Source organism: Melozone crissalis, unplaced genomic scaffold (genome assembly GCF_028551555.1).
Source record: "Melozone crissalis strain CALT ecotype California unplaced genomic scaffold, PUWL_Pcris_2 ptg000004l_1, whole genome shotgun sequence".
NCBI classification, from domain to species: Eukaryota; Metazoa; Chordata; class Aves; order Passeriformes; family Passerellidae; genus Melozone; species Melozone crissalis.
The window spans coordinates 39,968,990-39,987,189 of record NW_026535782.1 but is presented as its reverse complement, the minus strand read 5'-3'; the positions used below and the strand labels follow the sequence as shown (position 1 = coordinate 39,987,189).

Here is an 18,200-nt window from a genome sequence, read left to right as displayed (position 1 = left end):
TGTGTATATATATATATGTATATATATGTGTGTGTACCTCTATATAGAGGACAAGTAATTTCAGGGCTGAGAAAGCCCTTTCCTTACTAACTTCCATTACTATGAACAAATCTGTCATTTAACTACAAGTGGTTTCAACACGAAGAATTCTCTAGTTAAGGAGAAGATTTCACAACTGGCTATCAGCTTAGTTTCCACTGCTAAGCTGTGATCTCATTATCTTGATGCTAGATGAGCAGAAGCAATGAATGCAACCTTGTCAGCCTCCTATGAGCTTGATGTATCATAGTAAAGTTTTCCTGTTTCCTAGTTGATTCCAATCATTCTTCACTTGATTTCAACTGCCATTTTATCAAGGTTTTGTCAGAAGCACCTACTCTAATACTGAAATATTTTTATTGAGTGGCAAGTCAGTTCTACCTTCTGATGAAGTTATGAGTTTTGTACTCATGTGCACCACTTTGTAGATAACCACTATGAATTTCACCTGCCACATTTGTTTCTCAGTCAATCAGCATTGTAAAATTCTTCTCCAGTTCTCCAAATCAGCAAACTGTGACATCACGAATTACCATTCATTTTAGGCTATTTATTAATTCTGTCATACAGCAAAGTCTCTGGAACTAGTCTCTGGAACTCTGAAATTTTTTTTATTCTTCAGCTGATTATTTCCTCCACAAGGACTTTCCATTTTACTGTTTCATTTCCAAAATTTCTTGATAAGAAATCACTTGTGTTTGGATATCCAAGATAATTCACATCAGGGCTTCCTTGTCACATGCTTGTTTGCTTACACAAAAAGCTCCAAGGCTTTCTGATGTATGATCTTTCATTAAAAAAATCTGTGACAACTTAGCTATTATAGTTACTAATTCCACTGGGGAAAGACATTCCATTAATCGGTACATTTGAATAAAGCCTTGTAGTACCATTTTTTCATTGTTGTTTAGCCATGTTGGCTTTTATCTGGACTTGTTGAAATCCTGCTTCTTAACTGAGCAGTTTGCTCCTGTTTCTCCAATATAGCATCTTGAAATGATCTCCATACAGTCTACACAGTTTTAATTTTCCCAGACTATTTCCAAAAGTTACTCTTTATAAGGTAACTCTACCTGTTTTCTCATACAACTGTTTCCTGCCTATGCAACCTCTCTGCTACTATCTTTGTTGCTGGTTAAGGCAGAACATCACAGTGACCAATTCTGATGTCATGAACCATCTCAGTTTACAGCCACCCAACTGTAAGAGTCATAAGCTGTTATTAGTCAATAAAGAAAACAACTAGTCAAAAGAATTTGTCTTGTCACCAGAATTTAGAATCCTAAAAATCTATTGCTGAATACATTAATTTTAAGCTTCTGCAAACTGTAGCACAGTATTTAATATTCACTTTAGTCTTTTTGCTCCATAGCAAATTCTTCTGTGATCTCAGAGTGTTTTCTCATTGGGTAAGATGAAAAAAGTAAACTTACTAGCTTCAATGAGAGAACTCAAACTGCAGTGAGAGCAAAGATAACCAATTTATTTGTACCGTTTATTTCATAAAATAAACTCATAACCCTACGATTTTGACACAACTACACACAACCTTCCTTCCCCTGCCTCCAATAGTTTCTGGAAGACTTTCAGTGCAGAACAATGGTATCACTTTTTCAATCTCATTGACAACAGCTAATGCCTAAATAAGCATATAAATAAAAGCTATATATGGGTGAGGTGGGGGTGTGGGGGGGGTGGGGGGGGGGGTGGGGGGGTGGGGGTGGGGGAGGAGAGGGCAATGAAAAAAACCCCAAAAAATAATTCCATCTTCAAGATAATCTGAAACATCTCTCTTAATTACATATAAAAGAACACCGTCAACTTCTTTGTAAATTATTCATCTGTTTTATTTTCAATAGTGCAATAGTACAACAATGACTGTCCATTGTCAAAAGAAAAAAGCTTACAAAACTGTATTAAACAGTATACTACAAAGGACATCGATTGAGTTTAACTTAAAAAAATGTTCTGCTAACTACATGAAGAGATTCCACACTTAACATCTAAAAGCATCAATCAGCTGCCATAGTCATCAAAGAAAACTTAGATAAAAACCACTGAGTTAAATGAATAAAAGCTATATAATATAAAAACAATACATGACATGCATTTTTCATGAAACTTTTCCAATACTGTCTTTCAGTGGGGGGAAAAAAGTTAAAAGAGAAGATGAGGCACATCTTGATTATATGCATGCTTCCCTTATCATTTATTTGCATGCTAAAGAAAGCTGAAATACTTTCTTCCCTGTGAAAGCAGTAAATGAATGCAGTTCCTCTTCTCCCAAATCCTTCTGTTCCCTCCCTGACAATTACTCATCTTTCCTCTTTTTCCACCCACTACCTCATCCAAGTTGGCACCCAAATTTAGAGAGTATGAAAAAAACCCAAAGCAAACCAACAAGAAAACAACAAACAAACCCTAACATCAAAATCCAAAACAAATAAACCAAAAAAATCAAAATCAAATGGTCATCTTCCAAATCTGGAAGATGACCATTTTTCACTGCAAAGTCTTTTTCCTGTGCCTCAAATACCAGCCTTAAAAACTAAGACTCCATAACATTATTGGTGGGTAAGATTGCCTCTTTGATTTAGAAACCTGACACATGTGTGTCATTCTAAGAAATGAACAAAATCCCAAACTCGAATGGAAATGAACGATTTAGAAAACTCTTACCTGGAAGACTTGACTTGTTTGGCAATATCCCTTCAACAAGTTCCTCCTTCTCATCACAGGGATCGTCTTCATCAGACAGTACTAAGAAAGCCTCTTTTGGCAGGCTTTCATTGCTTTCCTGCTTGGATGGTGAACCCAAACAATTGTCTATTTTCTCTTCTAAATCTGCGACTGTGTCATCCACTGGAAGCAGAGAACTTTTAGAAAAACAGCTCAGATCATCTTCAGCAGGGGCTAGTTTTTCCAGAATTGGAATAATGTCGTCTGTTTCCATGGAGTCCGTATTGTCTAAGATACTTTCACTTGGCTCATCTATTGTCTTCGAAACAGTGGTTTCTGCAGGTCCTGCACTGCCTTCTTGTTTTTCCTGGTCAGTTTCCATACTGCTAGAGATGGCTGCTTCTCCAACAATCTCTTCAGCAGTTACTTCTTCAGTCCTCTTTTCCTCACCAGATGAACTTGAATTAACAGGTAAATAATTTGTTTCTCCCTTCTCCTCAGAAGAGTCACTAATATCACAGACTGGTTTACTTTCACCTTCCAATGGGATATCATTCTGTCTTTGGTCCAAATGATCTTTTTTATTATTTTCTTCATGGAAGTTATCTTTACTGCTACCAACTCCATTTTCAGCCTCACATTTTACTGCAATGTCAGTATCTTTAGCTTGTTCTGGTGTAACATTTTCTGAAGACAGCACTGGAGGTTTGGATTCTATGTCATTGGCCATGTTTCCTGCCCTATTTTCAGGGCTTTTGGTCTCACTAATTTCATCAGAAGCTGTTCTTCCTTCTTCAGAGTTAACACACAAGTCAACCACACCATTAATTTCTTTCTTGACTTCTGTACAATCTGTATTGCTTATAGGGGAATTTATATCAGAGTCTCCATTCTCATGTTTTCCATTTACCAGTTTCACTTCAGTTGTCTTCAACAGCTCCTCTTTAACCTTATAGACAGCTTCAAGTTGTTGCCGATCACTTACTCTCATGGTTTTTCGTGCTTTAAAGACTTTTTTCTGAGGTTCCTCTGTGCTATCCATCTTAGTCCTTAAAAAATTCAGAAAGAACTGTGAAGATAAAGATTTATCATTGTCATATTACACTGCTACTAAGAAAGACTGTAACATTTAGCACATTTTAAAGTAAACCAGTTGAAAGGGTACTGACAAAAACAAAGAAACATCTGTCAACACTTCATCTGACTTCCCAAAAAGTGAATCCAAGTTTCTCTGTATGCTGCACAAACACATTTATGCAAAGGTCACAGAGGTCACAGTAAGACATCATGCACTAATATTCTAACTACACATTTTACACCACTTGTCTCATAGAATCCAATAAAAATAGATGTTATACTATGGTAAGAGCCAGCAGCCTCTCTTCTCATCAAAAGGTAAAAATAAATGGAAACTGATGGATCAAGAATATTTCCATCCATCCAAATATAATTAATTTCATAAGTTACAAACAGAATTAATAACTGGAGTAAATGACAAGATTTTTTTTATCAAATCACTTTTAAGAAAACTTCATTATATACAAAGAATTTCTCAATGAATCATTAAGATACTTTTTTCTGCATAAATACAACAGACTTTCATCCTCCACCTCTATACAATGGTTAAATGAATTTGGATTTTCAGACCACCTTCACTCAGTTTGTAGTAACATTTTACTAAGACTATTTGAGGCCATAAAAACTACAGCTATAGGAGCACCTTGTAGAAAAACTCCCTCTACCAAGGAAAACTGCTGGGTTTGCCCTCAACAGTCATATTCATTCCATCCACCCGCACAAGTATTAAGAAAAATGTAAATGTTTATAAAAAGTGTAAGAAAAATCTATTTTATCAAATCAAAACCGGGAGTTAAATCCAGCATTACCTAGGAAGCTATAATTGTTGAAATACACCAAAATCTGATTTCAACTATTTCCATTAAACAAAACAAATCCATAGAGATTTTTAAAATATATTTTTTCCCCCCACGTGGTCTTGCTTAATGGCCTTTTAAGTTTTAAAGGATTACATAAGATAACACTCAGAAGCAGAAGGCAGCTACAAAAGTTTCTATATTCTAAATGAAACTCAACAACTAAGATCTTGAATCAGCTGGTGCTAACCAATTTAGGTCTGCTGAAGCTACAAACCACCATAAAGTTACTCCCATCAAGCATACAGCTTTATTAAGTTTCTCAAAAACATACAAAAATTACATTAACAGTAATTAAAAGAGAAAAATCATCAGACAGTTATCTCAATGTGACTTTTTTGCCCACAAGGACCAGATAGACAAATGTTTTTAACAGTGACACAGGAGAATTATTAGGCAAAGGATGCACTTTAAATACTTAGTATGATTCATTTTGTGTCAGCTCCCAATTAATCTTCATTTACAGAGCTAAGAAATTAATAAATAGATTGCATTTTGTCTATTCAGGTGGGATATAAATTATTTTAAATTTTTTTGGGAAAAGAAAGCAGGACTACTGCCAACACTAACTCAGATCAATGACAGTTTTGTGCCGTCGCAAACTCCAGAGCATTTGGACAACCCTCTTGGGCAGGTGGAATGATTCTTGGTGGTGTCCTGTGCCAGGTGAGGAGCTGGACTCAATCTCTGTGGGTTCCTTACAACTCAGGATATTTGACAATTCTATGAACCAAGCTGCAACATTCAGAACACAGATGGCACAGCCTCTAAATAACAATGGCTCCACTCCATTTTGTAGCTGACCTCATCTACAAGTTTTATTTGGGCAATGCTAAGATTGCCCTGTAGCCTCCTCTGCAGCAAACTGAAGCTGTTGAGCTCCTTCAGCATCTCATAATGGGTCACATGCTTTAGCTCCTATCATTTGGGTTTGCTGGATCTTTCCTAGTTTGTTTGGAATAAATTTTTTGTTAAGAAAATTATTTAACATTTGTCTCTAACTACAATATTCTAGATTGTAAGGTAAGAATATATATTCTAAAGTACAATATGAATGCTACTATAAACCTTGCAATCACGATGTACCTTACATTACAATTCTAAGGCTTATTTCATACTTAATTAATGCAACCTGACAAAAACAGGGACAAAGCAATTTTTAATATTTCCTTTTAACATATCACTGAGCTTCCCTTACCCTTTTTTTAGTTATTTTCCACAAACCAATCTAGAATCCTCAGATTTGTGTTATTGATAGTACTTAACAGTTTGACTCACACCTCAGGAACACATGAACAAATTTTGACACAAAGTTGTATCAGGTCTATTTATGAACTTGCAATAATAACCATTATGATGATTTTTTGCCATTCTGACCTAGATTTTCAGAACTGGATTGTCTACTACTGCATTGCCACTGGTGGGAGCAAACTATAACACCTACAGAAACACTGATCTGAAACTGCAGTTTACTTGAGTTGAAAAAAGGTTCTCATCACAACCATTTTCCGTCAGATGACTTAAGCGCTCCAGGTGAGCTGTTAATGCCTTTCCAGAGCTGTCTACACACTAAATAAAATTTCTTCATATTCCTTCAGAAGAGAATACATTTAATGCAAGAATTTTAGACCTGAAAGTACAGAAAACACATCCCAACTGTCTTCCCAAAAACTCAGAATGGAAAGCAGACATATTCACATGATATCAACCCCTTCACTCATATAAACCCCTACAACCAGCACACATGCTGTTACAGATTTTTATCTTGTAAAGGAAATTTGAAAAAAGAAATCAGGCTTGGCTAACGTTGAACAAGTCCAAGAACTCCTAATAGACAAGCCACTAATGAAAACCCTCGGGTAGCACAGTACAAGAACAGGCCTCTGCATCAAAGTTACAATAGGATAGTTCGACCTCCCAGCCTGCAGTGTTTTCTTTTATAGGCATTACCCAGAGTTTGCAAAATATATTACAAAATTGGCAGTCTTACTTTTTCCTATGACCAGAAAATACACTAACAGATTAATGTAACATTTACCGATGTCTTAAAACCAAATATTTAAGTGCATCACTTGAATAACCATATAACTTAAAATAAATTAATATTTGCTGTTCTAATTTCCTTAAGTTACCTAAGCAGTTTTTCATTAACATTTTTAATACAAAGTAAATACAAAGAAAATAAAGGACACTTCTTTTTACATTTGCCAAGAAGAGCAGTCTTAAAAAAATTCAAACATCAGAATCCCTTTATATTGATGCACCCTTAGTTTTTATTTTAAAAAAATGGATGAACAAGTTTGAATTGCTTATATATTTAAAAATTCTGTTCACTTTTTATCTCTGGATATTATCCAAAATCTAGTTAAAAACAAAACACCAGCACAGTTCTAGAAAGAACCTGTAGGAAATACAGGCTTATTAAAATTCCATTGTTAAATGGTTATGGGAGTAACTCATGCACATTTTCCTGCTCAATCCCACAGTCTTTTGAAAACAAAGAATATTTGGTTAAAGCTACCAAAAATATTCCATAAAAACTACTGTGACAAAATTAAAAGCATAGATGAGATGAACCAATATTTTGGGTCCATCTTCAAAAATGATGTTTGAAAATATCTTCTAAGGGCAGACCAGTCTTTAAGCATTTCCAGCCATACCCACAAGGGAGCACAGTGCAGCCAAAGAACAGACTCATGCGAGAGCTGAGTGTAAAAGAATCAAATCAACTGATAGCCAGTCCAGACAGGCTTGGTCACACCAGTGTAAGCCAGCCAGCCACCATTTGATAAATACTGGTTTCCAGTCTTTCAAAGGGGCAAAGTGCACCCCTTCAGGGAGCAACAGAGCAAATTACATGGATTCAGTCATTTTATCTTCAAATAAAACTTACCAAGCTGCTATTATTCTAAATGAATGCATTTTGGTAGTCTCCCTTTATAGTGAACAACATGAAGTTTAGCTGTGTTTGTTAAACACTTCCCTTATCTGATGCTTGGATGTTTTCTTTTTTCACTCATCCTGTGACCAAGCCACAAAGAGGAAACCAACGGCCTAGGCACCAAGCCAACAGAGCAGCACCTTTTATTTCAAAGAATGGCTTTTGTATGCATCAGCACAAAATGACTCCGACATGTACAGCTACCTGTATAAGGGTTAAATGCTGTAAATAAGGACAGAGACTTTGGGCTGATTTTTTTGTTTTATTAAAGTCAACAATTTTGACAGGCCAACATACACAGTGTTCATTTGTTTAGATACAAACCCTCCCTTTTTCATTTTAAGCTTTAAAGTCATATGTAATTAGTCATGTGAGACATGAACACATCATTAGGCAACTCCCTCCAAAATTTAGAAATTCTCACGACGAACTGTGTGCTAAATGGCACAAAACGTGCTAGTGCAGCTAGGGATGTGGGAATGTCCCTTTTCTGAGACATTTTCCCCTCTATTTCTGTATTTTTTATTATTCTTACTCTGTAAAGAGACCACAGTTCTAAAGCAAGAAAGGATTGTATTAGCTGGTATCTATCAGCCTATGATCATGTGCTCAGGTAAGCAGCCCATGAGCTGCTCAGAAAGGGAAGCCAATCAGCATGGAGCTGCCTGAATCCTGCCTAGTGACAGGCAGCAGACAAAGGGAAGGTCATGGAAAAATGAGCGGGGGGGGGGGGGGGTGGAGAGGGAGAAGCTGCAATCTGAACAACAGTGCGTAATGGGGTTTGCATAACATCACGGGTCTAGAACAGCACCAGCAAAGGGCTCCTCGAGGGCATGCAGCACCAGCCATATGCGCCACAACCATAAAATGTTTGTCAAAGGACAAGAACTACATGAAGAAGTAAAATTCACTGATAATGAACATCAGCACTCAAATGTGCAAGCCTACTTAAAATGTAGCATAGTCAAATCAAAGAAAGTGAAGCAGCACATGGTCATGAGTATTGTCTTCTAGATGGAGACTTCCAGAGAATGAAAGTAGTGAATAAAACCTACCTTTTAATTAGTGGTTCATAAAAAGCAGTTGTCAGTTGAAATCCTTCATAGCAGTTTTGATATAAGTTGTCAGAAATTTATGAACTATTTTCAAAGAAGGAAAAAAAAAATCTTGAGACCTATTCTTATATAAGATGTAACTAAATAATGCACCAATAATTTGGTTTTCCACCAATAATACAAGTCTACTGATCTGGCTAAATGGAATGCACACCGCCAGCGTACTGAGCTCCACATACAACTGTGCCTTTGTTTTTAAATGTAATAAACAAAACAGAAATCACATGATTATTGTATGTGCAAATAATAGCTCTTCTAGCACACCAAAGACAATTTCAGTTTTTGTCCCTTTTAGGCTGAAGTTATGTTAGTGTTAGCTGAGAGTAGGGAGAAAAATTTATCATTTTCTAACAAAAAAAATTACGTCACCATCCTGCCCTATTTCACCTAGTGCGCACACACAGCAGAACAAGGTGAGCTGTAATTAAAACCCCCTTCAGGCTCATTGGCTCCCGCCACATCCCGAAGCGCTGCGGCTCGCAGAGCGGGGAGCCAGGCACGTTCCCCTGCGGCGGAGCCCTGCAGTGGCGCGGCCGCTCCCCAGAGGGCGCCCGCGGGGCCCCGCCGGCCGCAGCCCGCGAGGCGACGGGACGGACGGGCAGGCCCGCCTCCCATTGGCCGAACGGAGCGGCCGCGCGGCAGCCAATCAGACGGGAGCGCCTGAAATTCCACCCAGCAACAAGCCCCACGCGGCAGACGTCGGGCGCGGGCACGAGCGCGGGGGCGCGCGTTAAAGGAGCGGGATTTTCCAAAGGGCGCTATAGAAAGCCAAGGGCTTTCCGTCTGAGACCTCGAGCTGCACAGCAGCGCTGACCCACGAGTGCGGGTGCACAGCCGCCATAAGGAACAGGTGTTTAATGCGCGGGAGCATTGTCAGGCGATCACTGAATTCCTGCCATGTTGAATGCTGAATCGGAAAAACCTCTTGAGATCCAGCCTGGGTTTAAGTATGGCATCTGGAAAACCATCCTTTCTTCAGATCCTATGCAGTACCGCTGCCTTCTTTAGTATTCCAACAGAAATCTGGTGTTTTGTCATGACTGCAGTATGACTTCTGCCTTGAAAGGAGAAGGCAATCTCCCCCACATTTGCAAAAAATTGCCTTCTGAAATTCAGCAAAACATTAAGGCCACATATGTATCGCTGCCTAAGAAAAACAAGTATCTACATGGTTAATGCCTTCTTAAACCAGAGTAAACTCACAGTACAATTTCAAAGAGGTTGGTCTTGTTTATTGTATATGTGATAGCATCATGTACTAAACTGAACGATGCTCTCAACACGTTGACATCACAGTAACTTAAGCACTTCTCTTGTGTCTGCTCTACCTCAGAGAATAATAGCCCCTCTGACACTGGCTCATTAATCTATTCCTCATACCAAACTTAGGAGGTTTTTTCCCCCATGATGCTTTGATGCCTTGTGGGAAAAATGAATTCCTCATGGGACAAAAATGACTCACAGGTCTATTTACCTGGCTAGGATACTTCATCTGCTGCTGCTTTTGCAGAGTTGTTCTTAAATGTTCATCACTTTATGCCTAGATAACTGGATTCTTTGGAACATGGAAGAATGAAAAACAAGTGGAGAGTCTCTCCTACACAACTTGTACAAGCAACCCAAGTCCTTTAGAAACACCCACTATTTAGCACACGGAGCTTAGGCTGATTCTCCAAGATAAAGTTTATCTTTTTCTGTATACTGAATTGTAACAGCTACTTAGTTTATTAAACGAATAAAACTGCATGACTGGAACTCAGCAATAGCAACAAGGCTGTGATAATGTGCTTTCTTACTTCCCACATGTGTTAAAGATTCCAGCTTTTATCAACAACTCAAAACATCAGCTTTCAATTCAGCTGTGACATCTCCAAACACTAAACAAATCCTGCTGTTTTAAACAGTGGTAACAGCAAAATTCAGCTTTCTTACTGAAAGATTTTTTTTAGCACAAGCTAAAACTCTGAAGAAGTTGGATTTTTTTAAATTAAAAAAAATATTTCCAGACTGTGAAGTTGAATTTGTGTATTTAAAAATACATTTGATAAATATTACTATGCACTGTCTCAGATTACAGTTTCATCTCTGGTTTAGGATAAACAGCTTGAATTTCCTTTCCATTATCCTTGAATATGAGTAGGGCCTAATAATTCCATAGATATGGTCAGCAACTACCAAAACACATCTACAACAAAAAACTTACTCAAATTCTGATATTCCAAAGTTTAAACCTGAACAACCTAAGTGAATTGTTCATGCACATGTAGATGAAAAAATATGAGACACTCTGTGGAAAAAGAACAATCTCAGAAAAAAGGCAAGATGTTCTGATCATGCTTAAGCTTTTCTAGGCATTATAAAATACATTTTTTTCCTTTCATATGGAAGTTCTTTATAAATTTTAAATGTATAATTTTCACTAATGCAACAGGCTACAACTTTGACAGGATATCACTAACATATGCATATTTGCAACCCTTGTCTTCTGTTAAACAAAATGCAGAAAAACACTATTGTAATAAAAACCCAGACATTTACAGTCTATTGTCTAGATTAGTTGCCGTATCACATATGCAGCTAGCTGTGGCAATGTAACCTTGGATTTCCAGCTGGCACCTCAGTGACATCAGAATTCAGAGGTGAGCTACCTGATGCTGACAGTGATCCCAAGAGTCACTTCTCAAATGCCACAAGAAGCAGAAGTGAAAACAAAACTTGCAACAAAAGAGGCAATGCTGCATTGAAACATTACTAAGCGTTTGCCAAACACATAAACACCTTTTACGAAGTTTTTTTTGCAAAGGTTGCATTTGAAAAGCAAGTTTAAAGTGGAACTGAACCAGCAGTTGGTACGCTGGGTGTTGGGAGCGTTTCCCCCAGGGAAGACAACGTTTGTGGCAGGGGCAGGACACCTCGCCTGGCCCACACCAGACCTGTCCCATGCACAGGATGGATGGGGCACGCTGCCAGGGCGCCAGGAAACCAGCTCTTCGACAAACTGAAGCCTGGTGGGGACTCGGAGCTGTTCGGGGCAGGGAGGATATTCCCCGTTTCCCACATGAAAGAATGAGTTTTCTATCCGTGTCTGAGGCAGGCCAAGGCCGCACTTCGGCAGCCATCTTCTCCTGTCGTCGGCTCTACCCGATGCCGGGGACTGCCAGAGATTTGCATACCCGCTCGGGATTGGCTGCCGCAGAGCTGCTTTGCATGAACCAAATCTGCCTGGCAACAGGCTAAAAATAGCCCGCGCTGCTGCTGCTGGGAGCGGCCCCGCAGCGGGGCGCGGCCAACGCGAGGGGCCAAGGCACGCGCAGCCACCCTAACGTGACGGTACGTGCGGACAGGGCGCACTCAACTCCCTCAGGGTTTCCGTGGGGCTTTTTGAGTGACAACAATAAATTCTGAAGTAATTCTCTTTTCAAATCAAAACAAACTATTATAATCTGCATACTATCTTCTTTCTCACTTTCGTTTCTAGGCAAGCTGGAACAGAAACCATCTTTCTGACTGTAATACCCCATGTCAGTTTGGTGAGATGGCAATGGAGTAATCCACAACACCTGCAACAAATGCCACCTAATCCTTACTAGATGTGGACTCCCGCACGAAGTTCTTGGCTCCTGAGTTAGCCCTTGTTAATCACACCTCACCAGAAACATCTGTACCATTCCTCCACTTGAAACTAAAGACTGTGGGGGATTTGGAAGGGCAAGCAGGATGAACTAAGAAAAGAAACTCTGTCAATAGAGAAGGCATTTTAAGAATAGAATTTAGATACAAAATGAAGTCCGTAAAACTCAAAATCTTAAAGATGCTATGTATGTACACGTTCTATGATAGTAATTCCAGCAGTAATCTACATGTACATAATTTTATGACTTCAACCATAGTTTCATTTTCACTGAAACTGATAGCATAAACTCTTCTGACTGCAGCACAAGCGAGTAAATAGGTTCCCACACCCTTCTATTCAACACATCCGCCCCCAGGTTTCTGTTTCACAGAACGGATAAAGGCAGGTGAAACCAACATCATAAGGTGAATGAAACAGCCAGTGCACAGAGGACATGTACACTGTCTAACCTAGCTCTTGGGCAGCCTGAAGCGTGCCATCTGATACATGAGATGCACACAAGCACTGCTAAAATGAAAAAAACGTATTTTCTCTGTTCATCACCACCACCCAACAGACCAAAGCACACAAATTTTCTTGTGAAAACTACAGTTTACCCAAACTTTATTACCTGTACCTAGTGTGAGGACTGTTTGTCCCAAGCATTCTTAAAGGAAAGGTAGCTTACTGCATTGATGTTAATTAGCTCCTCCTAATGCATTTTACTAGAAGCTGTCTCCTACCACAAGGCATTTTTTCATTTATCAGACGCTAAATATTTTCCAAAGGAAGCTAATGTTGTGAAATGATGGGAACCAGAAAAGAAAATGCCAACCTAATATTCTAATCATTACTAAATACAGAAAAAGGAAGAAAAAAATGTGCATTTTTAGTACCGGTAACACATTGTATTAATATGCTGAGGATCCCAGATAATGCATGTAATTCATATTTTTACAATGATAAACAGTTGCTTTCTAATGAAGTTCTATGGCACTCAATTTCTTACAGTACAAAGCATGCAACCAGAGTAAGACTTACTTATTCTAGTAAAAGTCTATAATGCCAGATTAAATTCACTTGGGTCAGTGGGTGGACAATTATTTTTCTGTATTTGCTCTTAGGCAAGGATCTGTCACATCTCACATTTGTAAAGACTTGTAACAAAAACTACCTGATATGCCACCCAAAAGGTCCTCTAAATGTTTCATAAGCTAATATATAAACAACCATTGCATGGATGATTCTTTAACTTCAGCATATCTGGAACAAGCTCCAGAGACACAGATTGCCAGAGATAATTCTTTGCTAAGCTGCCCAAGGAACAAGAGGCAGGAAGTAAACAAACCTATGATTTCTTTATGTAGTTTCAATCATAGAAATAAATGATAAGAAAAACAGAACCAGCTTTGAAAGGGGCTTTAATGACAAAATGGAGCCTGAAAGGGTACCAGCTCTTACTGAATTCTTCCTTTCTAGAACCTTCAACACACCCACCTACTACCACACTTACGGCATAGACAGCAGACCTATGATCTTGCTGTATACAATTTCTCTGACTCATTAGGAGACCAAATGCAATATTCTAGATTTAATTGTTACCATGTGAGAGACACTCTTTTCTCATTATCACCTTGTGGCCAGACTTCTAAATTCAATACCAGTAGGAGTAAGTTTTGAAATGATGCCACACTAGTTTAAAGTGACACAGTTGTATTGACCTATATCAGTAGCACCTCAAGCAACAAAGCACAGTTATGTTCATTTCTGAGATGCTTACACCTAATGCTAATAATTCTTGTCAACTCACATCCTCTTAAAAACAAAGCTATTTAAACACAGGAAGATGAGAGTAGTGTCCTGAAAGTAAATACACAGTTGATGGGAAAATCTTTTTTTTTTTTTTTTTTTTTTTTTACCAGAGTGTAAAAACTTTTTAAAGTTTGGCTGAAATCAGTTGGTGGGTAAAGAATCAGGAAAAGACAAGACTTGTGTGTCAGTATAAGACAGATGCTTCTCTTTTTTTTTCCCTTTTTTTTTTTTTTTTAACAAGGAGAACATGATTGATTGAAACAACCTCCCCAAGGATGTGGCAAAATCCCCATCACTAGAAGTTTTCAAGATGCAATTGGACAGGATGTCAGATAATCTCATCTAGGCTCTCTTTCCCAAGAAAGACCAGATCACATGATCTTTTAAGTTTGTTTCCAATCTAAGATATTCTATGAACTAGTTCATAATGAACTGTACAACTGATTACCAGAAAATCCATATTAGCTGTCAGATATTAAAACCCCTCTAAAATGAGACTTTTAAAGGTGGTCAGATGACAACTCCACCAGTCTTCTGAAGGACTGTTACATCTTCAGCAAGAGAGCAGTAATTGCACAGTTGAGAAGGTACTTTTCAAGATAAGCCATCTTCTACTAATAAGCTAAGTCATTAAAGAACAACAACAAAACACCCTTCTTCTTTGAATATATTATGTCCATAGACCTTTTAAAAGCTTAATGCATTTTGTATTTATATAGATACATACGGTTCAGGAAAACATGATCAGATGGCTTATAATAAGAGAAGTCTAAAATGGTAATTAGGTTGTGAACTTGAGAATCTAGTTTTATTTGTATAGGGCTTTAAATGTAATTCATGTATATGGAAGCTAAAAAATATATGGAAACAATAGATCATCAGGCTGAAATAAGCATAACTGATCTTATCCTTAAGGCAATTTCCTCCCAGAAGAACAAATTCATCTTGTTTCCTACCTCTGGTCAGGTATGCAAAAAACTTCATACAGCTAAAGCAAGACTGTTTGTGAAACTTAATTTCTAACTCATATACGATACTGACTTTTATCACACCTGAGATATGAATTCCAAGCACCTCACTTCCCGTTCTTCGGTCAATCAATAGAATGAGTGGCTCATTTTGCATTTTTTCCTTCAATTCTTTTTTTTTTGACTCCTTAGTCTTCTGACGTGGCAATATAAACTATTCATTGAGTAAATACTGCTACTAAAAATATAGACAAAAATATTTAAAGACGCTGCAAAGAGTAACAGGTTCAACAGGCTCATACAAAGTTATTTTCAACTCTTATTTATGAATATACATAATAACAACATAGACAAACAGGATGTCAAACAGAAACTGCTATGAATGTGTTTGATTTTAGGGCAAGGTACACTGCAAGGCCCAAGAATCCAATTCTACACGGGAAAGGTTATTTTTGGAAGTCCAGACTAGGGAACATCAAGCAACGGACAAATTCTTTAAGTGCCTGTCAGAAACGTCTTTTCCGGTGGGTTTTTTAATTTTAAGAATTCTCATGAAAAAAATCAGGATAAACTTGAAGTGCAATGCAATACAACACGTTTTTTGTATAAGCTCCACACACCTACAGAATTTGATTAAAATGAGCACTCTTAAAATTCCCACAAGCCTGAACTGTTTTCATACATAGGTTTCAACCATCACAACCCATCTTCCACCTGCAAAATTTCATTTCAGAAGAATGCTTGAAACAGCTCACAACAACTAAGAAGTTAGATTTCAAAATATGGTGCAATGAGGAAAAATATTGAAAGCAATTTATATTATTCAGATATAATGAAATACTTTTTTCTCCCCATTCTGCAACTGCAGCCCGTGCATGACTAATCCAGTATAATTCTGCATCAATTGTGAAGACAAGTCAAGGAACAGGAAAGCTGGTGCTTATTGCTACTAGAATATAAAATGTAAGACCAAAATACTTGGCAGAAAGTCTTGTTTATCTCTAGAAAAACATAAATTTGCAAAATAAGTTTAATTGGCAGGTTTTTGTTTCCCATCCCAAAAGGTTCACCAAAATGAGGAATAAATTGGTATAAAATTTCATGAAGTAATTTCTTTAGAAATCCTGCTTCAGACAGACTCACTTTACAGCAGCAGTGTATTCATCTGTGGCTACCACAGACTACCACAGTTGCTAAGCAACATCTTAGTTTCATCTCAATTTTGATATTTGCCATTTTGGCATATTCACTGGAACCCTACTTATACTTTAAATAACCTCATCTCATTCCACTCCTTTCAAAACTGTTTTATGAAAGGCAATAAAATAGATTTTTCAGAGGGGAAAAGGGGGTGTGGGAGAAGATTCTTTCTTCCTATGCTTTTCTAAGTATCTATGTGTAGACAAAATATCTTAGAATATTTGCATGGTACAAGAAATAACCACCACAAGTGCCACAGAAATCCCACAGACATTCAGCAATCATCCTGGTTTCTCCAGCTAAGTTCAGCAAGGACAGGAAGTAGAGAATTTCACACTAACAGGAATATAAAAAAATTCATACCACATAGCAATTAGCATATTATCTAGATTTATTCTACAATGGAGTAAAATACTACTCTGATACATGAGACTGAACTCCCTCAGTTAAAGAATGCGACACACGATCCCATACATGTTCTTCTATCTTACAAAAAAAGAACCAATATAAATGACCTTCAGTGACTCTACCAATACACAGACATCAAGCAGCAGATGTCACAGTGGCAGGAAATGAAAAAAGACTGCAGGAATCCACACAGTCAACATATTTCTGTAGATAATATTGCTATGAGGTTACTGATCCTTGAGAGACTGCCCTCACTGTCATCTAATCCAGAGGGGTTTCCTATGCAACAAGGCAGCATCTTATGCCCTGGACAGCTACTCTGCACAATTTGCATACAGTTATAAAATTCAAAAGAGGCAACAAGCTTTTCAGAACTCTAGCAAAATAAGCAGCACCACTGCTATGCAGTACCATCTTAAATAGTTTAGTCAATATCCATACACAGAGTCCCATTCTCTCCTGCCTTTATTAAGTAGCACTTAAGCATTAAGAAGTACTCTTTAATGTCTTCTTAAAAGGGTTCTGTTACATTAACTAAATACTGTGACATCTCTCTTTGGATTAATTAATGATTGAGGAAGAACGAGAAGAGGACGAAATGCTAATGATTAGGTGCAAACTCTTGTGATGAGAACTGCAAATAGCTTTGTTTTTATGAAATACTCAATAAGTGGAATCATGCATGCACTTCAGGCAACAGTTTTTCAAATCATTACCTTAAAATGATCAGGGAAAAAAGCAAATGCTTAATTACCTATTTGAAATAGGAGATGACAAACCTAATGTTACACAGAAGTCTCAAAGATGTAGAGTAAAAAACCAATTATCTAAAAGCAACCCACCTATTGGACTTTCTCATCTTGCACTATGAATCTTAATAAAAGGGAATAAATTAGCAAGTGCTGTATCACTTTAGCTGCTAAGTACTATTTATTTTTTGTGTTGTGGGATGACCAAATGTCAACAGCTATATCTGTAGCAAAATCCTAGTAAAAAGAATGTGAAGTATTTTCTGTGAATTGAAGCTTGGTGTTAATATTACAAAGGAATATGGACTTCTAAACATAAGAAACTGAAATTAAAATCTGTAGTCTGAAGGCATTTCTTTTCCATAACAATGGAAGAATTAATCTTTGTGTTTCCTCAGCTTCTCAGTCTAAGATCCTTGAAGAAGAAAGCAGGAAAAAGATATGCAAGGTGTTCTTTGTCCACAGCAGTCAGCAAGTTCTCATGTTGGGTTTCTTAGAGGACACAAAAGCAAAATAAAAAGGGAGATTGAAGACATGATCCATGTAGTCAATAAAGACCTTTGTCTTTTAGGTTAAGCAGCTACAGGCCTCAAATAAGATCAACTTACACTTCCTAAAGTATTTCTTATGTCTGTTTATTAATGACCTCAGTGAGGCCTGCTATTATGCAAGACGCACAAGTAATTCTGGAAGGCTTTCCCGGGTTTAAACTTCACATCAAGGATGACAGGCTTTACATTTT

The 18,200-nt window shown here is 37.7% G+C and overlaps 1 protein-coding gene across 6 annotated transcripts in view; it reads right to left on the bottom strand.

Moving 5' to 3' along the window:
• ATF7IP (activating transcription factor 7 interacting protein) overlaps positions 1 to 18,200 on the bottom strand; it is an 82,240-nt gene that overhangs the window by 42,263 nt on the left and 21,777 nt on the right. For 5 of the 6 annotated variants that reach the window (XM_054280728.1, XM_054280735.1, XM_054280695.1 and 2 more), the window contains one exon: positions 2,719 to 3,767. In XM_054280728.1, the coding sequence (XP_054136703.1) occupies positions 2,719 to 3,760 (1,042 nt within the window). In that variant the 5' untranslated portion in view covers positions 3,761 to 3,767. Of the gene's footprint in view, positions 1 to 2,718; positions 3,768 to 8,648; positions 8,733 to 18,200 lie in introns of all 6 variants that reach the window. The other variant, XM_054280702.1, reaches the window with a different exon arrangement.